The sequence below is a fragment of the Halichoerus grypus genome, chromosome 13 (assembly GCF_964656455.1).
Source record: "Halichoerus grypus chromosome 13, mHalGry1.hap1.1, whole genome shotgun sequence".
Taxonomy (NCBI): Eukaryota; Metazoa; Chordata; class Mammalia; order Carnivora; family Phocidae; genus Halichoerus; species Halichoerus grypus.
The window spans coordinates 89,040,504-89,067,798 of record NC_135724.1 but is presented as its reverse complement, the minus strand read 5'-3'; the positions used below and the strand labels follow the sequence as shown (position 1 = coordinate 89,067,798).

The following is a 27,295-nucleotide window of genomic DNA, read 5'->3' as shown; positions in this document are numbered from 1 at the left end:
CTGGGAGCTGCCCAGGTGCGAATTTTTCAATAATAATGACAGCAAACACAGAGGGCTGCTGTAAAGCACTTTATGAACGTTAACTCATTTGACTCTCACAACAGCTTTAGGAGATAGGTTCTTTCCAGGAGAGGAAACCAAGGCACAAAGAGGTTCCGTGGCTGCCCCACAGTCACACCATTGGAAGCCGCAGAATCGGAATTTGAACCCAGGCAGCCTGGCTCCAGAGTCCCTGCTCTTAAACCCCGCTGTGCTAAGCCCTCATCACCAACTAGAAGTTGCTATTGGTGGCTCACCCCAATCCCCTTTATAGACAGATGCTCTCCATCCCTGCCGTGGTGTGTGTTCCTAACTCACCTGTACTCTTCTCTGGAAGGCTCCCTTGGTCACCGGGAGCCAACCTGCCCTGGAGATGGGTATCTGGGAAGTTACTGCCACCTCCCCACTCACCCGCCCAGCGCAGCCCAGACACACCCTATAGCCTCTCTGACGCAGGGAGCAGACTGCTAGATTCATGCTCCAGAGTGTTCCGCGGGATTGGGCTGAGGCTGGATGCCCTTTGAAATCACATCTTGGCCCAGCTCCTTCCCGCCCTGTCCTTCCCTCACGCCCTTCTCCTGAAGGTTTTCCTTCAACAAACCACCCGCCCAGGAATCCCCATCTCAGGCTCTGGCTCTAACAAACCTGACCCAGGCCAGCCTGTCTGGGGAAAGAATGACGCAGAAGCTGGTGTGTCCTTTTGAACCAAGAAGTGCCTGAGGGCTGCAGGGAGTTTATTCCCGTCCCACCCAACCCAAGGAGGCAGAGCCCTGGCCTGCCATGCTACCCCCACACGGCCCGGCCTGGCTCAAGTCAGAGCGCACACATCCACCGTGGGGGGCTCCTCGCGGGTGAAGCCGTCGCCGAAGCCGTCGTCGTCCACCAGGTCAGGTTTGCGGCAGCACATGGGGCACAGACGGTTACGCACAGCAGAGGCCCGGAGCCAGACGACGAGGTTCCAGCGCTCGCCCGTGCCCAGGGGCCGAGCCCCGTGCAGCTGGCCGCCCCGGTGCAGGATGCCCTGGCCCACCACGTGCTCCACCTCCAGGGGCCTGGCCAGGGCTGAAGGCGCCTGCAGGAAGCGGGGCTCAGGCCTGGGCACTCCCGGCTGCCCCAGGCCCTGCGCCGTGGGTCACACACACTCACCTGGAAGAGGCCCCCGAAGTACAGGGCGCCCCCCGTGAAGGCCTTGCCAAGGGCCACGTTGAGGGTGAGCTCGGCGTTGTCATAGTGGCAGCCGAGCTCGCGGTCCTGGCCTGGCGCGTATTTGACCACGAAGGCCCGGTGGCTGTCGAGCCAGCCCCCGCCACAGTCTGGGTATAGCAGCGCTGTCAGCGGCTGCAGGAAGCGCTCCCGCAGGGGCGTCACCAGCTGCTCGTCCAGGCCTAGCTCGTGCAGCAGCACCTGGGAGGGGGACCCGGGGGTCAGCAGGGAAACTGACGGCGCCTCAGCCTGGGTCCCTGCGGGAGTCTCTTGCCAAGGACACTGTTACTTGCAGGTACCAGCTTCATAATAATCCTACCATGACCTCATTTTACAGACGGGGAGACCAAGACCCCAACAGGCCCCAGCAGCTCTTCTCCAGCACCGCAGACACGTCCCCCCAGCCCCCGCCGTCCCTGCCTCACCCACCCCGTAATTGTTCATGGTGTTGGGTCTTCCCTTGGGCATGTCTGACTGCTCGAAGTGCTCCAGCTCCTGCAGCAGGGCCTGGCAGAACGGTGCCGTGAGCACCGGCAGCCGGTAGATACGCTTCGCCCCTGCGAAGGTAAGGACAGTGTGGGCCTGCGTCCTCGTGAGCTCTGTGAGCCCGAGCATGCCGTGTCACTTCCCTCGGCCTCAGTTTCCTCACCTGTACGATGGGGACAACGTGGGTACTCACCTGTCAGGGCTGTTGTGACCACTAATGACATACTGTGTGGGCAGCAGGAAGGCCTATTCCTGGGCCCCCTCATTTGTCCCTGGAGCCTCTCATCCTGCTTCCACAGGCGCCCACACGTCTAGCCTCTAGACTCCGATGTGAGTTTTGATGAGGCCCAGAGATGGGAAGGGATTAGCCCAATGACACCCAGCAGGCCAGTGATGGAGCCAAGCGGGGATCACAGAGCCAGCCTCAGGCTTTCTCTGCACGGCCCCCCATGAGCCATCAACATTTGCACCCCAACTGAAGTGCCCCTTGGAGCCTCTGTTCCCCACACAGGAAGGTTGAGGAGGGCTGCTCCTTCTTGCTGGGCCCTGTTAGGTAGAAGCCAGGCTCAGATCAGAAATGCACACATTTCTTGGAAGATGCACCAACGCCCTGGGGTGCGGGGTTCGTGTGGCCCCCACACTTTCCACTGACACACAGCCCAGCCCCACCCAGACAACCTTCACACAATCTCCACTGATGGGAAGTGGGTGGCAATGAGGAGGAGTCCCTCCAGGCTAGGAGGGACAGTCTCATTCACATTCCATCCTGTGCCTCACAAGAGAACACAAGCTTCATAAAGGGAGAAACACTGTACACCTGTCTCCCCACGGGACCCCCAGACCGAGGAATAACAGTAACAGTAAGATAAGGAAACCTTTCCTGAGCGCTGTGCACCCAGCCTATTAGGCACATAACCTCAGTTAATCACATTTTAGGAGATGGGTATTACTAGTTCTCTCCTTTCACAGATGGTGACACTGAGGCAGAGGGATTAAGGAACTTGGAAGGGCTGGCACTTCCTGCTGGGTTTAGCCAGCGGGAGATCCCAGCAGGAGATCCAAAGGCAGGAGAGATGGGGCATCTGAGCTTGGCTTTGTGCCTCTGCTCAGGGCCACAGCAGTTACCTGGCAGCCCCTCTCCCACAACTCCAGTCATGGCAGGTTCAAGAAACTTCACTCTTGCCCACTTCTCCAGGTCAAGGGATAGGAACTGTCTCTCCCCAGCCTGCTGTTAGTCCTGGGCTGGGGGATTTGGGGTGGGTCCTTCACCATCATGCACATCTGTCTTAGTTGTCCCTTTGTTAAGTTCTTCAGTCCCCCCCATTTGGGCATGCCAGCTGGTTCACACCTGACACAGGCATTGAGTGAGTATGTGCTGGGCAAGTGAGCTAAGTGAATGCAGATGCCCTGCTCCTGGCAGGTCAGTCCCACCAGCCCTTCTAGCTGGATCTTAGAGGCAGACATGGTGGAAGGACCCCAGTCTCCCACCCCCTAGTCCTAGTCCTACTAGGTGATGGGGCCAAGACCTCACCAGACACCGTCTCCAGCCGCTGGAGAAGGCCTTCAAGGTCTGCACCCGGTGATGTGCTGTACTCAGCTGCAGCCAAAAACTCAGGGGCCAGAGCCTCATCCTGGGGGCAGAACACACTAGCTGTGAGGCAGATAGGCCCCAAGCCTGGATGCCTCCAGCTTCTTCCAGTAATCTGCCCTGCCAGGTACCTGCAGCGTGTTGTAGACATCAGGCCGCGCTGGGTGGTAGGAGCTTGAGATGAGGGCTTTCCTGGCAGCCGACTCCTGCCCCAGCCGCTGCCGTCGCGCCACCTCCTGCTCAAGCTGGGTGGCACAGGGCCTAGTTACCAAGATGGGGCCTCACATCCCCTCCCCCCAAGGTCACTGTACAGAGGAGGAAACAGGCTCAGGAAGGGAGCAGGGCCTGGGTTGAGAGCCAAGTCTCCCTACACACCTGATTCTATCAGGGTAAACTGCAGGTGCCAAGCTATTAGCTGAAGGCAACTCCATCCACTCTGGGTTGCACCATTAAGAGTCTGGCTGGGATGGGAACCCCTGGACATACCCAACTAGCTGGGCCGCTGAGGGAGGGGAGTGGAATCCCAGCCAAGTCTTGTGTTCCAGAGGCTGCAGACGGCTCGCCTGGGAAGCTTCCCCTTACTCACCCCCAGGTGGGGAAGGAGACAGAAGATGCCAGCAGCCCTGGCACCAGCCAAAGGGCAGTGAGTGAAGACATGAAGAGGCCGGAGCCCAGCTGCCCTGGGTGGGATCTCAACTCCACCTGCTGTGAGGCCTTAGGCAAGTGTCTTAAGAGGGTGTAAGGCAGACAACTTGGCATTTTCACTTTCTTTTTCTGGTGCCAGGCCCCAGGTGCTGCAGTGAGGGGGCACAGGAAGAGGGCAAGGGGAGGTCTAAGGAGCCCTTCAGGGAGCTGGGACTGGCAGGCCTACGGCTGGGAAGCCCCCTCAAACTGCTGGCACCAATCTAAAGAGGAAGGGCTAGGCTGGGTGTGGAGGGGGCAGTGGAGGGTGGGGAGTGTTACCTCTCCTAACAGCTGCTGGAAGTCCTTGGGGCTGACACACCCTCGGCTGCGCAGGATCTGAGAGCAGAAAATCCAGTGAGCAAGTCACTTAAGGTCTCTGGGCCTCAGTTTCCCCTCGTTGAGATGGAGATGAGAACCCCGACCTGACGGGGTCATTGTGAGGATGAAATTCGGTAAGTACGCTAAGCAGAGAGCATCCCCGCGCCGGGCCCTGCCCGAAGCACTTTACGTGGACGGTTCCTCACTCATTCCTTACGACCGCCTCGCTAAGGAGATACTACTATCCCCACTTCAGGTGAAAAAACCGAGGCACCCAGAAATCATGTCCTCCTTGCTGTCCGATCGGAGCACCCGGGCAAAGCGAACGGCCTGCCCGCCCCTTTCTCCGCAGAGCCAGTGGAGGCCACTCACCGGGCCGTAGTCCCGGCGCAGCTGCTGCTCGCCCCGGAAGCGCACGTGGAGCCCGTAGCGCGCCACGTACAAGTTCTCGGAGCAGAAGCAGGCGCAGCGGTAGAAGCGCCGCGGGGCCCCAGCCGTCGCCATGGTGAAGGGGCGCGCGCCGCCCCGCCGGCTTCCGCGGGAGCACTTCCGGCGCGCCCCCCCGCCGAGCCGGGGCCCCGTGTGGAACCAGCGGCAAGGGTCCGTCCCGAGTTCCCGAGTGCGGAAGAGAACGAAGACTCCGCCCCAGACAACGGTCCGCGGTGGGCAGAGGTGCTCCCGGGCCGGGTCTTCTCGCCCGCCTCACAGTTTCCCCATCCACGAGGCGGGGACTAGTCGCCCCTTTACAGATAGGCAAACTGAGCCACACCCTCACAGGCCGGGGACAAGTTGGACTTGGAACCCCCCAAGGCCTTTTGCTTAAATGCCACCTCCCTTTTCTGCTCGGAGCTTTTTGAAGAGGCAGCCAACGGCAGGAGGACGGTTAGAGGAGCTCTGGGGTCCGATCTCTCTCTCCAACTAGCAACTAGCCGGTTCTGTGCGTCTGAGCTTGGGCTTAGCCTTCTTCCCGGGTCCCTGTCCGGCACCCTTCGAGCCTCCGCCGCGGGCTCGGGATTCGCTGCTGAGTGCCCCGGGGCAGCGTCCACACGAAAACGCTCCGTCCGGCGTGACTTCCGGTGGCTGGGCCGAAGGATTCGGGTGTGGGCGGGGAACGGGGTGTGGTCTGTTGACGGCCACACCCCGCACGGCGCGGTCCAAGTTCTGCACAGCCGCAGTGTGAGCTGAGTATGTTTCTTTCCGAGCGTGCTCCCGTACATCGGGGAGACCCATCGTAGCTCCTAGGTCCCTTGCCGCGGGGACCCCCACCTTGGTCCGCCATGCACCCCGCAGGTCCAGGTCTGCAAAGCCCCGGGAGGAAGCTTGGACCTCATGCTGAGATGGGGAAAACTAAGGCTGGGAGTAGGGGATGAAGTCCTGTTCCCTGCCCCCAGAATTCCGTCCCTGGCTCAGCGTGGTGCGAGGATGGGGGTGGGGAGGAAGACTGGGGCCTCAAGACTCCAGCTTTTAGCCCGGATACACAGTGACAACGAATGGTAACTCCTGTTGGCCGACTTTCACCTTCTGTCCTTTCATCCCTACAGCAAAGCTTTGAGCGAGGTAGTATGTCACTCATGTTACAGATGGAGAAACAGGCTCAGAGAGGGGCGGCGACCTGCCTGCCCCAGAGTTCACCGCAACAGGGGTTCTCTGAGGGGCTGGATTATGAGGGATTTCGGATTTTCTCTTTGTGCTTGTTAGCATTTATTTTCTTGATGCTTTCCTCCCTCCCCTCCCCCGTGTATGCACGGGTTTACACGCATTCACATTCGCAGTGAGACACATACACACTCAACACACCCTTCTGTGCTCACACACATGCACACACCATCACAAGTATGCTCATACCATTGACACACTCACACCCACTCACACACACTTCACATACAGACACAGCCACACACTCATCCTCACACACCTATCACCCACACTCACACATCCAACACAGTCCCTGGTTCCTCCCAGTTCTGTGGGAAATTAGGCGGCGAGGCCTGCCTGTGGCTCCTACCGAAGCCCCAGGGCCCCAGAAGGAGGTGGGAGACCCTCACATCCTGTGCGACCATGCCAGGCTGCCCTCTCCAGCTTTCTCCACCAACATGTCTGAGGGTCCAAGGCTCCTGCCAGCACCTTGAGGGGCTGAGAAAAGGCTTCTGCTCTCAGGGAAAAACCTACACCAACAGCCTGATTGGTTTTCACACTGGCTGGCCAGGGGCAGCAAGACCGTCCTGAGTGTGGGAGGTTTGCATGTGAGCATGTGGAAGTGTGTTTTGAGTGACAGATAAGCTCCCTGCCCTTCTGAAGCTCAGTCAAGGTGGGGAGACAGGAGTAAGCAAGGAAATAAATACAAGATCAAGTTATTTTCATTCAGTCGTAAGTGCTGGGAAGACAAGCCAGGTGATGGGATGGTGAGTGCCTTGGAGGTGGCCGCTTTAGACCGAATGACCGGAGAAAGCCTCCCAAAGTGACATTTCAGCCAAGCTCCAATGGCTGCAGCAAGATCTGGCAGGAAAGAGTTCTAGGCAGGGGAATTAAAATTGCAAAGCCCCTGCAGTGGGATGAGCTTGCCATGCTTGAAGAGCAGCAAGGCATACAAGAGGGCAAATCCTAGGGGATGAGGACAGAGTGGTCCTCGGGCCAAATCACTGGGCTTAGGAGACCACTGTTAACATTTTGGATTTTACTGTACATGTGAAGGGAAGCTGCCAAATCCTCACAACAAACCGTGTGAGGTAGGAGTTGTCCCCGTTTTACAGAGGTGGAAAACGAAGGTCAGAGAGGTTGAATGGCCCACCCAAGGCCACACAGCTCTCAAGGAGTGGAGTCTGGAATGGAACAGGAGTCTGTTTTCTGTCTCCTTCGGTGCCCTTTCCCCTCTTCAGGCAATAAATCTAGGTTACTGGGCCACGGAGCCTGGGACCCAGCCCAAGCCTCCTGAAGGTACCAGGCTTCCCCAAGGGGGAGAATGACCCTCAGGGCCGCTTCCCCCTCAAGGACCCAGCTCCCCAGCCGAGAGCTGTGTGGTCTGAGAAGGAGTTTAAACTTTCATGGGTGTCTTGATTGCCCAGCGATAGTGAAGGGCCCTGCTCTCCAGGAAAGGATCCATTTCCCCAGTTCTGTGTGCATTACCCCTGTCTTCCTCCCCCAGAAGCCCAAGGCAGGCCTGGCACATGCATCCTCCCCCCAGTGCACACGGTTAGATTCCTCCCTTTGCAGCAGTTTGCAAGATGAGCATGTTCTGCATATCAGTTTAGACTGGCTCTCCCAGTGGTCCCCCTTCTCCTTGGAAGCAGTGTCTCCACCCCTACCCCGCCCCAGCCTGGGCTCAATCACCAAAGGGAACAACAGCAAGAATATTAATAGTACTGGATCGATGTGCTCTCAACCAGCACTGATGTGTTTTTGTTGTCTGTGTGAGGTATTATATATTTTTTAAGATTTTTTTTTAAGTCATCTCTACACCCAGCGTGGGGCTCGAACTCATAACCTCGGGATCCAAGAGTCGCACACTCTGCCAAATGAGCCAGCTAGGCGGTGCTCCTGTTTGAGACACTATTAAACCTATTTTACAGATGAGGCTCAGTGAAGTACAGGGGCCTGTCTAGGGCCATAAACCTAGTAAGTGACAGGACCAGAATTACAGTACCCATCCTTCTATCTGATTCCAGAGTGTATTTGTGGGGGTGTGTATGCGTGCGTATGTACGTGTATATATGCATGTTTGCACTTTCGTATAATTCTATGTATCTATACACATTCTTTTGAATTCACACAGAGCACACTACAAAAAAGGGCACATCTCAGGGGTACAGCTGGTGAATTTTTATAAACTAGACACACCCATGTAACCAGCATCCGGATCCCAAAACAGAACATTCCAGCCCCCACCGTGTCCCTGCTCAGCCACTACCCACCTCCCAAGGCTAATCACTACCCTGACTCCTAAGAGCCAAGATTAGTCTGGCCTGCTGCTGAATTTGGTACAAATAAAATCATATACCATGTATTATTTTGTATACTGCTTCTTTGACTCAGCATTCTGTGGGTAAGATTCATGGCTATTGCCCAGCCTAGTGGCCACTCACGCTTCTTCGTGGCTGCCTAGTATTCCACTGGGGGCCCACTCCATCCACTGAGCCATTCTGCAGTTGAAGGACGCTTGTATTGTTTCCAGTTTGGAGATGTCACGAATGAAGCTGCTAGGAACACCTGTAATTTATCTATTGCAGTAAAGTATACATAATATAGAACTTACCATTTTAACCTTTTTTATAAAAGACTTTACTTTTTTTAAGATTTTATTTATTTGATAGAGAGAGAGAGAGAGCGTGCACACAAGCAGGGGGAGAGGCAGGCAGAGGGAGAGGGAGAAGCAGGCTCCCCGCCGAGCAAGGAGCCCGATGCGGGGCTCGATCCCAGGACCCTGGGACCATGACCTGAGCCGAAGGCAGCCACTTAACCGACTGAGCCACCCAGGTGCCCCCTGGACTTTACTGTTTAGAGCAGTTTTAGGTTCACAGCAAAACTGAGTGACAAGTACAGATTGACCATATGCCCCACTCCCCCCCCCCCACTATCAACATCCCTCACCAGAGTGGTACATTTGTTACACATTATTACCCAAAGTCCATAGTTTACACTAGGGTTCACTATTGGAGTTGTCTATTCTGTGGTTTTTGACAATGTAGAATGACACATATCTACCATTGTGGTCTCCTACAGAATAGTTTCACTGCCCTCAAAATCCTCTTCGCTTCTGCCTGTTCATCCCTCCCTCCTCCCCAACCCCTGGCAACCACTGATCCTTTTACCGCCTTCATGGTTCTGTCTTTTCCGGATGTCATATAATTGGTATCAGCATATAGTCTTTTCAGATTGTCTTCTTTCACTTAGTAATAGGCATTTATGTTTCCTTCATGTCTTTTAGTGGCTTGATAACTGAATAATACTATATTGTCTGGATGGACCACAGTTGATCCATCCCCCTACTGAAGGACATCTTGCTTGCTTCCAAGTTTCAGCAATTATGAATAAAGCTGCTATAAACATCCACTTGCAGGCTTTTATGTGGACATCAGTTTTCAGCTCATTTGGGTAAATACCTAGGGGCATGATTGCTGAATCATACAGTAATAGTATGTTTAGTTTTATAAGAAACCACCAAACCCGTCAAAAGTAACTCTACTATTTGCATTCCTACCAGCAGTGAATGAGAGTTCCTGTTGCTCACATCTTCACCAGAATTTGGTGTTGTCAGTGTTTGGGATCTTAGCAATTCCATTAGGTAGGTAATGGTATCATGTTGTTTTAATTCGCAGTTTCTTAATGACATGACATTGAGCATCATTTCATATGTTTATTTGCCGTCTGTATATCTTGTTTGGTGAGATGTCTGTTCAGGTCTCTTGCCTCTTTTTTAAATTGGGTTGTTTGGGTTTTTTTATTGTCAAGTTTTAAGTGTTTTTGTATATTTTGGATAACAGACCTTCGTCAGATAATATTTTTTGCAAATATTTTCTCCCAGTCTGTGGTTTGTCTTCTCATTCTCTCGACTGCATCTTTGCAGAGCAGAAGTTTTTAACTGTCATGAAGTTCAGCCTATCAATTCTTTCATGAATTGTGCCTTTGATGTTGCACCTAAAAATCATCTTCATAGCCAAGAAAAATCCAGATTTTTTCCTGTCTTCTAAGAGTTTTATAGTTTTGCATTTTACATTAGGTTTGTGATCCATTTTGAGTTAATTTTTGTGAAAGGTGTGAGGTCTGAGTCTAGATTTTTTTGTTTTTTTTGGCATGTGGCTATCCAGTTGTTCCAATACCATTTGTGGAAAAGATTGTGTTTGTTCCGTTGTACTACCTTTGCTCCTTTGTCAGAGATCAGTTGACTGTATTTATAGGGGTCTATTTCTGGATGCTCTATACTGTTCCATTGATCTCTGTGTCTGTTCTTTCATCAAAACCACACTGTCTTGATTACTGTAGCCTTAGAGTAAGTCTTGAAGTCAGGCAGCGTCAGTCCTCCAACGTTGTTTTTCTCCTTCAATACCATGTCGGCTGTTTTCACACAGCAAAAATGACGGAGCCTGGATCTGGACCCAGCTCTGAGTCACTCTGACTTTTGGATAGCCTATCCAGGATACTTTCTTCACGTACAATCATATATTTGCTTTTGTTTTTGCACGAACATTAACCGACTCCAACTTTATTCTGTCCCTTGTTTTTACTCAACCCGTTTAGGAGGTCATTCCATACCTTTACATAACTTCTGTGTACAGACACGTACATACGTTCATTGTTTTCTCCCCTGCCACAGGGTGGTCTGTTGAGCCCCGCTCTGTAATGATTTGGCCAGTTCCTTATGGAAGGGTATTTAGGATATTTTCAGAGTTTTGCTACTACAGTAACTATTTGCAAACTAGGATCTTTGCTCCCCTCTACCAGTCTTATCTACAGAAGAAATTCCTACTGGGTCAAAAAAAAAAGCTTTTTAAAATCTGAACTTTGCCAAATTCTCCTTGAAGAAGGCTGTCCCATGTGAGTGGCAGAGGCTGTTTTAAATTCAGAGTGCTTTAAGCCTTTGACTGAAGGATGGAGAGGTGAGGCTGTGTGTTGCCCCACTTGCCACCCCCTCTGACCTTGACCTATTTTCCCAGGCTCTTGGTTCAGGCCACACCCTTCGCCTAGAAGCCTGCTCACCTTGCACCTTTCCCAGAGAGCCCTGCCCAGCTCGGGTAGCCCTGCGTCACTTTCCATGCCCCCACCCAATTTTATTCCTTTATGGCACTTACCACTAAATGAAATTATTTTATGTATATACCTGTTGATTTCCTGTCTCCCCTATTCTGCAAAGGATGGGGGTTTTCCTTTTTTCACACTCAGCCATATTCCTAGCACCCTAGCAATCACTCGGTGTATATTGCTGTTTCCCCTATCCCAATCCCTACTATCCTGCTCTATTTTTCTCTATAAAATGTATTCCCTTCCAACAGATATAGTGGACTTATTTATCATATGTATTCCCTGACTCCCTCACTAGAGTGTCAGCTCCAGCAGGGCAGGGATTCTGTTTGTTCACTGTTGCATCTCAACAGCTTAGAATGGCACAAGTCACATAGTAGATGCTGCACAAATATTTGTTGGAAGAAAGAAAGAGACAGAGAGAAAGACAAAGAGGGAGAAAGGAAGGAAGGGAGGAAATGAAGGAAGGAAGGAAGGAAAGATCATAGCCCCCACCCTCATGGGCTGGCAGGTTGTCCCTCCAGAGGAAAAGACCCATTAAAGACCTGGCGCCCCCCAGGTTGGGCCTGGGCCCTCCAGACCTGGAGCACAGAGGGGGTAGGGCTAGCTCTGGCCCCGCCCCCAGAGGCCCCGCCCCGCCCCGGAGCCCCGCCCCGCCCGTCAGCTGGCCTGGGCGCCCGCCCCGCTCTGCTCCGACCTTGCCGCGGCGCAGCGGGGGTGGGAGGCGGGGAGGAGCGGCGGGAGGAGCGGAGCGAGTGCGGCGCTGGGCGCAGTCGCCAATGAGCTGCGCGGAACCTGCGCCCCTGACGACCCGAGCCCTCTGCGCCCCCTCCCCACGACTCACCTGGTGCCAGGTAAGGTAACAGGTAAGAGCGCGGCGCCCGGGAACCCCGGACGGGTCGTTCTCTAGCCGGGGTGCCAAGCCGGACACGGGCTGGGGGCGTCTGGGTCCCCCTGCCTCAGAGGTGGAGTAGGCATCACTGTTGAAGGTGGCACCCTTCTGGGAGCCTTCTCGCCTCCGCCCCTGTCCCCAGGCGCCCTCGGCCGCAGGTCCCAGCCCCCCATCCCTGCAGCAGCATCCTTTCCACGCCCGCAGGGCGAATGTTGCTTTTTTTTTTTTTTTTAACTCCTCACGCGCCGCTGCCTCTTGGAAAATGGTGTGGGCGCCTTTTGGGGAGGATCCTGGGATGGCTGTTCTCCCCCTAGGAACGGATTGGTGCGACTTCCCAGGGCTCCCCACGTTCTACAGCGGCGCCTGCCCACGGATCCTGAGCACCCTGGCTGTGGCAGAAGCCTGGGGGTTCCGACCTGGGCCTGCGGATCTTGGCAGACGTTTCCCCTCGGTCTCCCCCGCTGGTCAGTGGGCTGACGTTCCACACGCATCCCCCTGGCTGTAGGCCTGTGGGTTCCCAGGGGCTCCTCCCTTATTTCTGGGTCTGTGTTAAAACAGAATGCCCCCGTCCCCCACCTGATGTCATTTAAGATAGCTTTAAGCTGGTCTGACAGGATTTAGTGTCTTCTGCCCTCTGCCCCACCCCCTGGAGATAGGCTGGCCTCCATCCCTGCTTCAGAGGGCAGGTGGCAGGTGACCAGAGGAGGGTTGTAGGAAGGCCACCATAGTTCCCCAGTTTGCCTTCGCCTAGAACCACGAGTTACCTGAAACAACTTTCCCAAGTCTCTGAGAGAGGGCCAGTCCCAGTGTGAGATGTGGTGGGCTGAGCAAGGCTGGAGTCAGGATGGAACAAAGTGGACCCAGCCCAGTCCTGGCGCTATGTCCCGAAACCCCCCAGTGACACCACCCTCCATTGGCCAGTGTTTGCTGAGCAGTGAATGGGCCTTTCCACTGCTGGGCAAATGACAATTTGGGGTGAAAAGTTCACCACGTTAGGAGTGGACCAAACTGCTTGGACCACCTAGGTCCTTGAGGGCCCTTTTGTCGTGGTCCCTGAGTAGCCTGGGCACGTCCCACCCAGAGAGTCAAGTGTTGGGTTTCAGTCCTGCCTTTGCCTATTGTCTGCATGCCACCTAACTTCCCCAGGCCTCCGTTTCCCCATCGGTAAAGTGGGGGTGATTACGTGAGGACCTCCCACAATAGTGGCGAGGATGAACTAGAATGGGAGGTGCCGGGCACTTGGCCCATTGTTTGGCAGTGAGTAGCATGCTGTAAACGGTCGCTGTTACGGTTGTAATAATAATTGTCATTTATTATCTCCTGGGTGCTGCGGACTTTCCTTCCGTGCAGCTGACGGCTGGAAGTGCCCCAACCACCATTTCTACTGAGACTAAAAGCCTTTGGCAGGACCCCCTGTGGGGATGGGGTCACTTGCTAATCCTGTGCCATTCCTTAGCATCTGGGGGCAGGACGAGTTGCCCCTGTCTTCCCGGGCCATGTCACATCCTGAACAGGGCCTGCTCTGGCCTCTGGCCACCACCTTGTCCTTGTCCCTCAGGCCCCTCTTGTCACCCATGTGCTCACACTTTGCCCTCCAGCTCCACCTGGCTGAGCTCAGCTGCATCCACCAGATCAGGCAGCTGGAGAGCAGGGCTGTGCCTCCAAGCCGCCCGATGGTCCCCATTCTCCCCTCCTCACAGTCTTGGCTGGTGGTCTTGTCCCCTTCACCCTCCTGCTCAGTAAATTTTAAAAATAACAGAGTAGCCTGTCCCCACCAAGGGCTGTAACCCGACCCGAGTTGGATTCTGCTCCATCAGAGCCTGGAGTACGAGGACTCAGCACTTGGGAGTCTGGGGCCGTGGTGCTATAGCTACTCTGTCCTCAGCTTGCTGGGTGACTCTAGACAGGCTTCACCCCCTGCTGCTTCTCTGTGCCTCAGTTTCCCCATCCATATAATGTGGTTCAGATAGTCTGTGATGCTGAGTGTGAAACTTTGCTTATACTGGTGAAGATAAACACCCCTTGCTGGTGACTGTCAAATGGGGTTGACATTACCCCAAGCAGAGGGGTATTGGGAAGGAACTCCCCCAGTGACGGGGAGTGGCAGCAGGAAGAGTGGGCCAAGTCCCTCAGCTGGTGTCTGGCAAATCTGTCTCCTGTCCCACTTCTGTACCCCAGCTCCCTTCCAGGGCCAAGGAACTCCTTGTGCCCACCAAGAGGTGAGCAACAGCCAAGGTGGCTGGCAGGGCCTGGGGGGAAGGCAGTGGCTTGGCCAGGAGGCCTGGTGCGGCGCTGGGCCAGGACCATCCCTCCCTGGGCTCCGACTCACGCTCACCCACTCACTGGCTTCCCGAGGCCTCTGCATTGCAGCAGATAGGAACCTTTGCTGGCAGCCTAGCTGGGGCTTGGGCTGGAGCAAGGGCCTGGGCAGGGGGTGACTGTTCCCACCAGCCCTAGCCCTGCTCCCTCGCCTGCCCTTGGTCCCATTCAGCCCTGGCTTCCCTTGGAGGTGCACCTGCTGACAAGGGAGCCTTTTCTGGCACGGACTGGAGTCTGCCTGGAAGTGCTGGGCTCTAGGCGGGGCCCAGGCTCAGGGACTGTCACACCCCTGGGTCCTTTCTGCATCTCAGACAACCCCCCCCCCCAGCATCATTAGGGGGTCTTGCCTACCCCTGGAGAGGCTGTTTTGAAGCATTAGGGCTTTGGAACTCCACGGCCTGGGTTCACATCCCACCTCTGCCACTTCCTACCTGTGTGATCTGGGACAGCTCAGTGAACCTCTCTGTGCCTCGGTTTTCTTGACTGTAAAATGGGGATAATAGACCCTACCTCACAGGGTTCTTGTGAAGATTCATGTATTTAAATCACATTCATGCATTTAAATCCTTAGACAAACACTCCCTGTCAGCACTTGTTATATTGACAAGTGTTTGAGCTTCATAGTTTAGAGTCCAGATTCTGGAGCCAGATAGCTCTGCATTCAAATCCCAGCTCTGCTACTCACCAGCTGTGTGATCTTGCAGAAGTTCATAACTTCTCTGGGCTTCAGTTTCTCCATCTGCTAAATGGGGTTGAGGATAGTACAAATCTCACAAGTTGTTGCAAGGATTAAATAAGCAAACACATATAGTGTGTGGCCTATATAAAAGGCCGGGCCTGGGGTTCCTGGCTGGCTTAGTCAGTAGAACGTGTGACTCTTGATCTCAGGGTCGTGAGTTCAAGCCCCATGTTGGGTGTGGAGCCTACTTTAAAAATAAAATGAAATTAAATGCTATTTAGAAAAAATTTTAAAAAGTTATATAAAAGACCAGGCCCAGAGGAAGGGCTTTGTTACATAACTGTTTGCTTATACTTATTAGGCACCTGCCTCAACCAGTGGTTGAGAGTTAGGTGCTAGGATCCTTTACATACTGGCCCAAGTCCTGGCTTGGGCCTTTGTTGGCAGAGTGATATGGGGCATATGCTTTTGCCTCTCTGTGCCTCAGTTTCCCCAACTGTATATAGGAATATGGAAGCAACTGCCTCATGGGGTATGTAGGATTTCTGTCACTCCAGAACATGAGCCACTAGCCTTTGGGCACCACAGCTGTGGGGGAGAGGGTCTCTCGAGCTGACCCCCTTCTCAGTCACTACTCAGAGTGACCCCTCCTGGTGTTCCATGCCTCTCCTTTCCACTTAGGGACTCTAGAACTTTGCACATTTTGCAGATGGGATGACAAAGACTCCAGGAAGAAAAGGGATGGACCCAAGTCAAGAGGTAGCACTCAGAGGTACACCCTCAGCCCAGTCCCCGTCCTGCCCTGGATAGGTCCCACTTCCAAACATTGCCACCAGGCCCCCACATCCTGCAGGATTCCTGCAGCTCCTGGGGTCTCCTAAGAACTGTCTCAGTTCCAAGCGGCCCAGTGTGGGGGTTGCTTTGGACAAAGCAGACATCAAGCTCCAGAAGGCCAAAAGGGCCTAGGTCAGGGGATGAAGGGCAACCTGGGCTGAAGGAAAATATTCTGGAAACTTCCAGGCAGATGTGAAAGTCCCTGGGTTGCTCTAGGGCCTTTGGCCACCCCCCCCACCCCAATCTTGGTCTAAGGCCTGATTTGGGGAGGAGAGAAGTAAACAAACACTTATTATGCACCCACTGTATACAGTGGTAACAATCACAGCCAGGCACTGTGCCCAGAACGGATGTTCATGCACTGAACCTCATGGCTGTTTTAAAAATGAGGAAACGGGTTCAGAGAAATTAGTAGTAGTGCAATAGTAGTACTAGTACTCATACTAGTTACTAGTAGTAAAAACAGCGACCATTTATTGCACTCTTTGCTTATCTCGATTACATCTATAAGGTCCTCCAGATGCCGGCACCCTCACCTCCCTGACCCCATGGGATCCCTCAAGCACGTCGGCACCCTCCTACCCCAGGGCCGCGGCACTGTCTGTTCTACCCGCAGATGCTTTCCCCCCAGATACCCACGCGGTGGACTACCTCACCTCTTTTCAGTCTCGCTCAAGGGTGACCTTCACAGCAAGGTCTTCCCTGGACCCCCTATTTACAACTGCTCTCACCCCCCATCGCCCCCTATTCCCTGTTCCCCATTCTTTTCCCCACAGCCCTTAGCTCTTTTTTTTTTAATTAAAATTTTTATTTATTTTGAGAGAGAGCATGAGCAGGAGGAGGGGTGGGGGAGAGGGAGAAGCAGGCTCTCCTCTGAGCAGGGAGCCCGATGTGGGGCTCAATCCCAGGACCCTGAGGTCATGACCTGAGCCAAAGGCAGACGCTTAACCGACTGAGCCACCCAGGCGCCCCATCAGCCCCTAGCTGTTAACATACTATATCATTTACTTATTGTGTTTGTCTGTCTCTGACATGGGTGTGTCATCTCCACAAAATCAGGGATCTTTGTGTTTGTTCATTGTTAAATCCCAATACAGAGAACAGAGTCTGGCCCACCCAATACCCATTGGTACTCAGGAAACATTCTTTAAACGAATGGGATCTTCACACCAGTCCTGTGAATTCAGTGCTCCCAACATTGCCATCTGACAGATGAGGAGACCGAGGCCCAGAGATTCAAGCCACTTGCTCATAGTCACACAGCCAACAAGTCGCAAACCTGAACCCCTTGCCCCGTTGCCCCCGATAGGTCTGGCCTCGCCCCCACGGACCATGGCCTTGCCCCCATGAGCTAGAGCCTGCTCCTCAGCACCTGCCCACCGCCAGCCAGCAGAATGCAGCTGTGGAAGGCGGTGGTGGTGACCCTGGCCTTCATGAGCATGGACGTCGGCATGACCACGGCCATCTACATCCTCAGCCACCTGGACCGCAGCCTGCTGGAGGACATCCGCCACTTCAACATCTTTGACTCGGTGCTGGACCTCTGGGCAGCCTGCCTCTACCGCAGCTGCCTTCTGCTCGGAGCCACCATCGGCGTGGCCAAGAACAGCGCCCTGGGGCCCCGGCGGCTTCGGGCCTCCTGGACCATCATCGCCCTCGTGTGCCTCTTCGTGGGCATCTACACCATGGTAAAGCTGTTGCTCTTCTCCGAGGTGCGCAAGCCGGTCCGGGACCCGTGGTTCTGGGCCCTCTTCGTGTGGACTTACATCTCGCTCACCGCCTCCTTCGTGCTCTGGTGGTTACTGTCCACGGTGCGGCCGGACGCCAAGGCCCTCGAGCCGGGGGCCAGGGCCGAGGGCTTCCCGGGGGAGCACCGGCCCCCTCGTGAGCAGGCATCTGGGGCCACGCTACAAAAGTTGCTGTCCTACACCAAGCCCGACGTGGCCTTCCTCGTGGCGGCCTCCTTCTTCCTCATCGTGGCGGCTCTGGGTAAGTGAGGAGCCAGGGGGCCTGGCAGGCACCCCGGAAAGCAACTTAGGGGGGTAGATATAACTACCGCGTCCTTCCTCTTAAATCTTTTAACATTTTATTCACGTGGTTCAAACATCAAATTGATGTGAAGAGGCAAATATTGAGAGTTTCACTCCTAATTCTGCCTCTGACTACCCTGATCTCCCTGCCGAGGGCTAACTACAGGAAAATGTTCCAGAAGCTTCCAAGTGGGTGGGAAACTGCTTTTCTTCATTTCCTGTATATTCTTCCAGGGTTTCCTTCTGGAAGCTACAAGCAAAAATGAACCTGTTACTCTCACCACCTCTCACACATTATTTCGTGTCTTGCTTTTACCACTTAACGATGTATTTTAGAAATTTCTAATCAGTACCTCATTCTTTTATTTGGCTGCGTAATAGTCCACTGTGAGGCCATTCCAGAGATTATTTAGTTGGTCTCCTTTTGTTGGCCCGTCAAGTTGTTTCGAGTCTTTTCTCTTACAGTAAATAACCTAGTTCGTACACATTTCATATAAATGTTGGTGTATTTGTAGGATAAATGCCTGGAAGTGGGATCACTGGGTCAAACAAAGCATTTTTTGTGATGAAGCAGAATATACTAGAGACCGTCAGAATTATGTTGTCTGTGGTAAGAGTAAGTACTGTTTGGTGAAACTTATTTTCGGTACGTGTGCCTACATGTAAGTGTGTCCTGGTTTGTCACATAAAATGTATTTGTTACTGTGGTTCTGGCCCAAACAGTGTGAAAGTGCTTGCTCAGACAAGGTGGGTGGAAAGGTGACATCTCAAGGTCAAAATTCCATGGGTTCCGTGGGCCACAAGCCCTGGGCATGCATTGCAGTCCTGCTCCTTACCTCGCTGTGTGCTTACAGGCAAGTTATCGGAACTTTCAGAGCCTTGCTTCTGTGAAATGGGGATTGTTAGCATCCCCCATGTTTCATGACGTTGGAAAACTTGAATAAAACAGATAGGAGAAGGACAGGTCCGGAGCTTAGTACAATATGGTAAGTACACAGAAATGTTAGCAGTTCTGAGTTGTTACACGTTTAACAGACAGCATCTGGGAGCAGCCCCAAAGCCAGAGTGTTCTCAGAGAGGACAGGCAAGCCCCAAAGCTGACCCCTTTCCTCTCACTATCGACCCTCTGCCCTCTCAGTCTCAAACCCTTGACCGCTGTGTGATTTTATGCAAGTTACTTAACCTCTCGGGGTCTCAGTCTCCTCATCTGTAAAATGGGCATAATAACGGTACCTATCGCAATAGGGGCTTATGAGGTTCAGTAAGTTAATATGAATAAGACACTGCAGATAGCTCCTGGCACCTAGAACACTCCCGATAGATTTCAGTGGCTGTGAGTATTGGGATGACCCCTTTCCATTTAACCAGATAGTTTTTCCTGCTCATGTTTCAAGGTCCCAATGTCCCCTCCTCCAAGAAGCCCTCTTGAATTATACTGACTGTGATCCTTTATCTGCACCTCAGTTGTAACACTGGTGACATGAAAATCATGCGTCCACTGTCCTGCCCCCCCCTTTGGGCCAGGTCTGACTCACCCCAGTTCCCCCCACAACCTGGTACGGAGGCAGGCTCACAGAAGGAATGAACACATGACCATCCTATCTGTGTGAGCAGATGTCACCCACGACCTCGTTTCCCCCACCACCACTGGGGCCCTGTTGTCAGCTGCTGTGTGCTCGGGGAATACAAATGTCCTAAAATACAGCCGAGCAGAGTCTGCCAGCCTGCAGGATGGCGTCGAGGTTAAGGACTTGGACTCGAGATCAGGCCCCCAACTGCACTGATCACCTGAGACAAGGTTACGGAACCTGGCCAAGCCTCAGCTTCTCATCCCAACAGTGAGGTTTTGTTGGGCTCTTGTGAGTTGGGTGAGCTGGAGCGCGGTGCCAGCAAAAGTAAGTACTTCACACAAGTTAGGGACTATGACTACTGATAATTATTCTCAATCAGCAAGCCTCCAGGTGGGGCCAGCTTTTTCTGAAACCTCATGATCTAAAAGAAAAACTGCCCATTGTGAAAAAAGGTTAGTTTTAGTGTGGAGCATCTCCTAGCACATTGAAATTCTTTTATATGGATTTCATAGCAACCCAACTAGAAAACCTTGGGCAAGTACCTTAGCCTTGATTTCCTCATCTGTAAAACAGGAAGACTGGTGATGCCACACCTATGGGATTATTGGGGGGCATTGGAGACTTGGAAAAGATGAGGGAGCAGATATCCAGGGTAACAATGCTCTAGGCAGAGGGAACAGCCCGTGCAAAGGTCCTGAGGCAGGAAGGGGCCTGGTTGTGAAAGGAAAGGCAAAGAGGCCAGTGTAGCTGGAGCAATGTGTGTGTGGGGGGGGGTAGGCAGAAAGAGTAGAAGATGAATTCGGGGCAGTAGCAGGTGCCTGGTCATGTAGGGTGCCACTGACCACTCTAAGGGCTTTGATTTTTACCCTGAATGAGATGGAAGCCTGAGGAGTGACAAGGTCTGACTTGGGTTTCCTAGGGCCCCACTGTGTGCTGGGTGGAGAACAGACTGATGGGGACAAGGGTGGCAGCAGGGAGAACCAGGAGCTGGCTGAGGAAGTCCAAGTGGGGTTGGAGATTTGAACCCAGGTGGGAGCAGTAGGGGCATTGAAAGAGGTTGGATTCTGGAGATACTGTTGACCCTTGAACAACACGGGGAATGGTTGAAAACGCATGTATGACTTTTGACTCTCCAAGAGCTTAATTACGAATAGCCTACTGTTGACTGGAAGTCTTGCTGGTCACATAAACAGGAGATTAGCGCATATTTTGTATGTTCTATGTATTACACACTGTATTCTTACAATAAAGTGAGCCACGGGAAAGACGTTACTAGGAAAAATCATAAGGAAAATACACTTGCAGTACGGTACTGCATTTATGGAAAAAACCCACGTGTAAGTGGACCTGCGCAGTTCAAACCCCCGTTGTTCAAAGGTCAACAATATTTTGAAGGTGGAGCCCCAGGATATGCCAGTGGATTGGAGAGTTTCATGTGATTCTCGCGCGGATTCAACAAGAGTCGGCGCACATGCTTAGCGCAATGCCTGTTACCCGGGAAGGGCTCCGTAAGTGTCTTTTGTGCTTAATATCGTCATCAGTGTTTGCTGGAGTTGAGCTGCTCTTGGAGCTCGCTGATGCCCTTTTCTTTGCTGAGGGTAAACTGAGGCTGAACTTCAACTCAGGTGGACTCCACAGTGTCCGCAGCGAGAAACCCCATCTAACGGAGGACGTGGGGACTGAGGCCCTCGAGGCTGCCACCTTGTGGTCCCTGTGCCAAGACCAGCAGAGGGCAGCAGAACCCCACAGAAGGCCTCACTGTCTCACACAGAGTTGGCCAGGATTCATTTGCTGACCCTTACTGAGCGCCTACTGTACGCCAGGTTCTGCCCGTGGAAAGAGCCAAGTGACAGTGAGGACACAGCCTGGTCTGACCACCTTCAGTTCCCTGTCCATCATCCGCACAAGATAACAGCAGGCTTTCTGGGTTATTGGGAGGGAAGGGATAGGAAAGAGCCCCCAAATGGGAGGCCAGTTTGGGTTTGAGTTCTGGCCCTTCCTCTTAACTGCCCTGTGCTGTGTGACCTCAGGCAAATCACCCAGCCTCTGACTCTCCTGTTCACCTCTGTGAAATGGGGGTGACGTCCCGCTTGCCCCCTCTCCCCACCCCCCACCCCCAGCATTGTTCTGAAGATACAGTAGTATAATGGGTACGAAATCACATGGCAAACTCTAAAGCGCTTCACCAAAAGGGGCTGGGTGGCCATTTCCAGCACTGCTTGGAACCAGAAAATCCACATCTTCTGAGGTTCTAGCATTTGGACTCAGCCCTCTGCTGGCGAGAAGGAAGTGAACTTTGGCCGTGTGGCCCGTTGAGTGTCACCTCACCTTCCAGCTTCATTGCCCTCTTCTGTAAAATGGGGTGATAACAGGACCAGCTGCAGAGCTTCTTATGCTCAGGCCTGGTGCCCGTTATTAACAAGACCGCCCCAGTCTGTATAGATTGAATGACCCATGTTTCCTGTGTTCCTGGTCTCTGAAAAGAGGGGGCCTGAAGCAGTACGGGCCCCCACCCCGCCTCCCACCGTGGTGAGAAGCAGAAGTTTGCCAGGAGAGAAAACCCCATCAGAGGAGTGAGTGGAACACGTGGTGTGCGGGCTTCCCGAGGCTCAGGAGGCCCAGTACGGGCTCCCCCCGGCTGCAGATTCCCCCTGAGCCCACCTTGTCTCCTGGCAGGAGAGACCTTCCTTCCCTACTACACCGGCCGGGCCATTGACGGCATCGTCATCCAGAAGAGCATGGAGCAGTTCAGCACGGCGGTCATTGTCATGTGCTTGCTGGCCATCGGCAGGTAGCCGGCTCCCACCCCCACGCCCCCCTCCTCCAGGCCTGCAGCAGGGGAGGGAGGTCAGGGAGGCCCGGGAGATGCCCCTGGTGGGCCTGTCACTCAGCCGGTCATCGTGGTAACCAACAACCAAACTGGCTTAGAACCCGTATCCATTCGATTGAGCCCTGCCCTCAAGTCATACCCTCTTGTCCCTGAAATTGGCTTCAGGCCTCAGGGTTCCCCTTTTACCTTCCCTGGCTGCTCTCCAAACGGGAAACCAGGGACAGCCTGGTCTGTGCTGTTCTGGAAGGAAGAGGGGTCTGGCTGGCAGCATTGGGTCCCTCGTCCCTGGTAAACAACCCCTTTCTGCTCTCATCTTGGGGACTCCAGTTGGGGAACAAGGGAGACTGCGTGGTGGTGCCAGCCCTGGAAAGGGGCTCGAGCTTGGGTCCCTCCCTGTGTCTGCCCTGCAAGGGGCCCACACCTGCCAGCCGCGGGAGGGGGCAGCCGGGTTATGGCTGTTGGTTGTCGCAAGGACGTCGTGCTATATATAACATCTCTTATCTGCAATTAGCTCATTTGCCGCAGGTATTCGGGGCGGCATTTTTACCCTCATATTTGCCAGACTGAACATTCGCCTTCGAAACCGTCTCTTCCGCTCACTGGTGTCCCAGGAGATGAGCTTCTTTGACGAGAATCGCACAGGTTGGTCCTCCCGCGGCCTGGGGTGACCTCCGGTGGGGGGGCCCAGCCGGGGGGGGCGCCCAGCCAGGGGGGGCTTGTCTCACGTCGGGGGATTCAATGGCTGGCTTTTCCTGCTATCCTGTTGAGGATAGAAACGCCCCAGGAGGCCCTGCCTGAGGCCGGGAAGCTGGCCTGCTGGCTGAGGTTTTGGTCTGAGCTGTGGCCACTGTAGGAGGACCCTGGCCAGACCAGCTGAGACCCCTGCAGGAGCCAAGGCCTTGCTTCCCACTGCTGTTTGAGAACCACAAAGGCCAGGACTATCCAAGCCTGTGGCCTGAGAGGCTCAGCTCCAAGGGGGTGTGAGGGGTGGGGTCCAGGGCAGTACAGTGTCAGGCCAAGATCCCAGCTCTGAGACAGACCGGCCTGGCGCCCAGCCCTGGTTCCACCATTCGCTAACTTAGCCCCTCTGAGCCTCTGTTTTCTCCTCTCGAAAATGGGAACAATAGTAGGAGCTACCGTGGGGGAGTCGTGAAACTCTTAGCCCGGCCAAGTGCTGAAAGTTTCTCCTCCCCACAGCCCAGATGATTGTTTCTCTCTGAGGGAAGAGGGGAGTTATCCCCTCTGCCAGTGACAGGGAGGAGAGATGGCTTTGGTTCCGGCGCAGTCAGGGACGGGCCGTGTGGCACCAGCTTCCCTTTCTGGGCCTCAGCTGCCTCCCGCGTACGGTGGGATGTGACGTCACGAGATGCTAGTGACGAGGGCTGGGCTCAGAACAGCCCTCGAGGGGTGTCTGCTCTTCTCTCCCCTCCCCACCCAGAAGGGAGGGGAGGCCCGAGCTCCATCGTGCCTCTCGGAAGCCCCTTCGTGTCTCCTGCCCCCCCCCCCGCCCCAGTGGCCCCATTGCCACAGTGGGAACTGAACTGCCTGTGTTCCAGGGGACCTCATCTCCCGCCTCACCTCGGACACCACCATGGTCAGTGACTTGGTCTCCCAGAACATCAACATCTTCCTGCGGAACACGGTCAAGGTCACGGGTGTGGTGGTCTTCATGTTCAGCCTCTCGTGGCAGCTGTCCTTGGTCACTTTCATGGGTTTCCCCATCATCATGATGGTGTCCGACATCTATGGCAAGTACTACAAGGTAGGCCCCGCCGGGTCCCTGCTGGGGTCTGCGCAGTGCTCCGGAGGGAGGGAGGAGCCTCACCAGGCGCTCGGGGGCGCCCCCCGTCCACCTGTGCACTGGGTCATTCAGGGGATCCTTATGAAGCACCTCCTATTTCCAGGCACCAGGATCCATCAGTGAAACCGAAAAGCTTCTGCCCTCAAGGGGCTCATGTTCTAGTGGAAGAGGCAGACGATAGGTAACAGCAATAAGAGCGCCAGTATAGAGTATGATGAGAGGTGGTGAGTGCTCGGGAGGAAAATAAAGTGAGAGAGAGAGATGGGGAGCATGGCGGGTGGCTGCCACTTTAAATCGGTCCTTCTGAGAAGGTGACAGTTGAGCCAAGAGGTGGAAGTCTCTGGGAAGCATGTTCCAAGCGGAGGGCAGAACCAGTGCACAGGCCTTGAGGTGGAAATGTGCCCGGTGTGTTTGAGGATCCTCAGGGAGGCCCGGTGGTGCCAGAGCGGGGGTGAGGGGACGTGAGAGGGAGTGAGGGCAGGGAGGTGACGACGGTCAGGCCTTTGCAAGAACTCTGGTTTACACTGAGTGCAGAGTTTGCTCTCTTTCTGTAGAGTGTTGATGTGGGGGTGGCTCAGGCCCCAGGAGCGAGGCCCTCGCCCACGATGCAGCTGTGGGCAGGCTGCGGTCCCCTATGGCCACTCCTGGGCGCTGCCCCTGCTGGGAGGGCTGGCCTGACGAGCTAGACCCCAGCCTCACCCTCCTCCTGCTCCCCACCTTGGTGGGTGCTCCTGAGCTGTAAGTGACCGAGGCTGGGTTTAGACAGGTGCGGGCGGCTCCTTCCCCAGTGACCAGGCCTGAGGGGACAGGGGTCCCCCTGAGCAGGAGAGACGGGCTCAGTTAGAACCTTTGGTGGCCGTGGCCCGAGGCCAGCCCCAAAATGCATCCATTCCCCACAACCATTGTGGTGCCTTCTGGCAGAGCCCACCACCCAGAGGACCCTCTCCCCCGTGATTCTGGGCCACGGGCCTCTGTTTTCCTCCCTGAGTAGAAAGAGTAAATATATGAGTTGGAGCCATTTCCTTTCCTCTGCTCCCCACCCCGCCCTTCCTGCCTTCCGGCCAGCCCCTTCCAGGGCAGGAAACCCTGGAGCTTCCCCTATCAGCCCCCTGCACACCTCAGGCCCTATCGGTTGGGCGGGGCCTCAAGGGAGCTCTCCAGGTCTCCTGCTGGTACCTGAATGTGTTGAATACAGCCACCGAGTCATCCCCACAAGCCACACACACCCTGCCCACGGTCAGACATGACTCAGGACACAGAATGGCTCCACCCGAGTTGCCAGAACACGCTGCATGCTTCCGATGGCCTCAGCGAGACTTGAAGGTCATGGGACGCGCCCATGCATGATCCTGGCCTGGCCTCCCTGGCAACCTTCCTTGATGGTTTGAGAATCTGAGCATGTTAACTATTGCAAGGCCTGAAGAGCTCTGCCCAGGGGCCACTTCCAGAACGCTGGTGGGCAGCAGCCTGGTGGTCCGCCACTTGGGACGACTTCTCAGCCATCTATACCCAGTCATACACACACAGTGCAGCCAGATTCAGAGCCCTCCACCACCATCTAGAACTTGGCTAGGAGTTCTGGAATCTCTGTGCCAGTCCTCAGGCTCTACCATAATTTAATGTATTTTGATAATGTAAATGACACCCCCTTAATACTTGGTGTTTCTTGTATAGTGTACAACCTGAACAACCATCCAGGGCATCCCTGTCTTATACCAGCACAGGATCAGGTGTTGAGGCTCCTTTTCTGAGAGGATTACCAAATACTGTGTTTGTGAATAACCACCTTTAAGTAGTGGAGATGACTTCATGATCAGTCCCCCATCCCTCAGGAGCTGGAACCTCAGGAGCTCACCCCAAGAACCCAGCTAGAGTCTATTCTCTGAGTCTGTCAAATGAAGCTAGAAGGCCATGGGGAAAAACGGGGAGCTCGGTCTTGTCCTTTTGTCCTTGGACTCCGTGCATAGAGCTGGCGCTAACTGAGGGCAGAAAACCCGGAGAGGCCGAGGGGCCGTTAGATGGTGAGACTGTCTGTTTTGGGGTCTCTTCCTTCTTGTCCCCGCTCCTGCCCACAGAGGCTCTCCAAAGAGGTCCAGAATGCCCTGGCAAGGGCCAGCAGCACAGCCGAGGAGACCATCAGTGCCATGAAGACGGTGCGGAGCTTTGCCAACGAGGAGGAGGAGGCGGGGGTTTACTCGCGGAAACTGCAGCAGGTGTATAAGCTGAACAGGAAGGAGGCCGCAGCCTACACGTACTACGTCTGGGGCAGCGGGGTATGTGCCCCTGGCCCGGGCAGGTCTGACTGTCGGGGGGCAGGACGCAAAGATGGGGGGATTCCTTGACCAGGACGCGAGCCTTGGTCCCTCCGTGTCAGTGTCAGGCTGGTTGCACTTGACTTTACTCTGTCCCACCTTTCTGCTTGTCCGCGGAGAAATCTTTCTGGAAAAGAATTCACCCTTCCAGTGAATGTCCTCATGGGCACCTCCTCTTTTCCTCTCACCTGGGCATGGGGTGGCTGGGGAAGCATCCTTGCCCCGGAAGGGAGTCACCCCGAGGCCAGCGGGACCCAGCCTAGGCCACTGTCTGGCAGGCCCTATGTCACAATCACACACACCCCATTGGAGTGTCTAGCTCACTCCCTGTGGGTGAATCACAGCCCCTCCTGGAGAATGGGGAGCACTTGGAGCCTGTTGCTGTCTGTTGGCCACGTCTGGGAGGTGGGCACATCAGGGCATACCTGGGGTAGGTATGAGAAGGGTGTGGAGTTTAGGGGGAAGAAGGAGTGGTGATCTACCAGGGGACCAGGGGACAGGACAGGCCACCCCTCCAAAGTACCCAGCCAGAGAGGAGAAGGGGCCCGAAACCCAGCTCAGCTAGCCAAGCCTCTCAGCAATCTGCCCACCTGCCTGGGTGCCTTTTGTCCCTGGCACAAAGGCACCGTGGTCTAACCATCGATCTAGGTCTAACCCAGCCAGGGGCTTGGGGTGGGGAGAGGCGGTAGGAGGCCAGGGTGCCCTGGACGCAGCCCCTCCTTCATGGAACCTGGTGGGGACAGGAAACAGACCCATCGTCCTGCCCTGCCTGGCTTGCTGTGTGACCTTAGCCAGTGGACTGAACCTCCCTGAGCCGTGCTCTTTCCGGTGAGGAGGAGGACTAACAGCTCCCTCCCGGCCTGGCTGAGCGCTGGGGGCTTTTTGGGTGTGCGCCAGGGCCTCACAAAGAAAGCCTTGTTCTCCGCCAGGCCCACGGCTCCCTCCAGCTGGGGGCCTTTGCGGGGAAGAAGTCCAGG

At 54.7% G+C, this 27,295-nt stretch overlaps 2 protein-coding genes across 11 annotated transcripts in view; one reads left to right on the top strand and one right to left on the bottom strand.

Moving 5' to 3' along the window:
* Positions 1–56: 56 nt before the first annotated feature.
* On the bottom strand, positions 57–4,826 carry OGFOD2 (2-oxoglutarate and iron dependent oxygenase domain containing 2). 3 transcript variants are annotated; one of them, XM_036080302.2, is made up of 7 exons: positions 4,691–4,826; positions 4,280–4,336; positions 3,448–3,561; positions 3,260–3,359; positions 1,672–1,799; positions 1,186–1,443; positions 57–1,111 (listed from the first exon to the last, which is right to left on the bottom strand). In XM_036080302.2, exons 1-7 carry the CDS (start codon positions 4,820–4,822, stop codon positions 848–850), a joined length of 1,053 nt encoding a protein of 350 aa, XP_035936195.2. In that variant the 5' UTR covers positions 4,823–4,826; the 3' UTR covers positions 57–847. The 3 variants fall into 3 exon arrangements, with proteins under 3 accessions (XP_035936195.2, XP_077917190.1, XP_035936220.1); XM_078061064.1 differs by lacking the exons at positions 3,448–3,561; positions 4,280–4,336; positions 4,691–4,826 and having other exon boundaries at positions 1,672–1,891; positions 3,260–3,362; XM_036080327.2 differs by lacking the exons at positions 3,260–3,359; positions 3,448–3,561; positions 4,280–4,336; positions 4,691–4,826 and adding an exon at positions 1,922–2,189.
* A 363-nt stretch (positions 4,827–5,189) lies between these two features.
* The window catches only part of ABCB9 (ATP binding cassette subfamily B member 9), a 33,631-nt gene continuing 11,525 nt past the window's right edge, over positions 5,190–27,295 (top strand). The window contains exons 1-8 of one of the 8 annotated variants that reach the window (XM_078061063.1): positions 5,190–5,811; positions 9,516–9,596; positions 12,257–12,406; positions 17,084–17,763; positions 22,052–22,166; positions 22,768–22,847; positions 23,762–23,967; positions 26,082–26,279. In XM_078061063.1, coding sequence (XP_077917189.1) covers positions 17,169–17,763; positions 22,052–22,166; positions 22,768–22,847; positions 23,762–23,967; positions 26,082–26,279 — 1,194 coding nt within the window. In that variant the 5' untranslated portion in view covers positions 5,190–5,811; positions 9,516–9,596; positions 12,257–12,406; positions 17,084–17,168. Of the gene's footprint in view, positions 5,812–9,515; positions 9,597–11,776; positions 11,917–12,256; positions 12,407–16,871; positions 17,764–22,051; positions 22,167–22,716; positions 22,848–23,761; positions 23,968–26,081; positions 26,280–27,295 lie in introns of those variants that run through there. The other 7 variants (XM_078061057.1, XM_078061056.1, XM_078061062.1 and 4 more) reach the window with 7 other exon arrangements.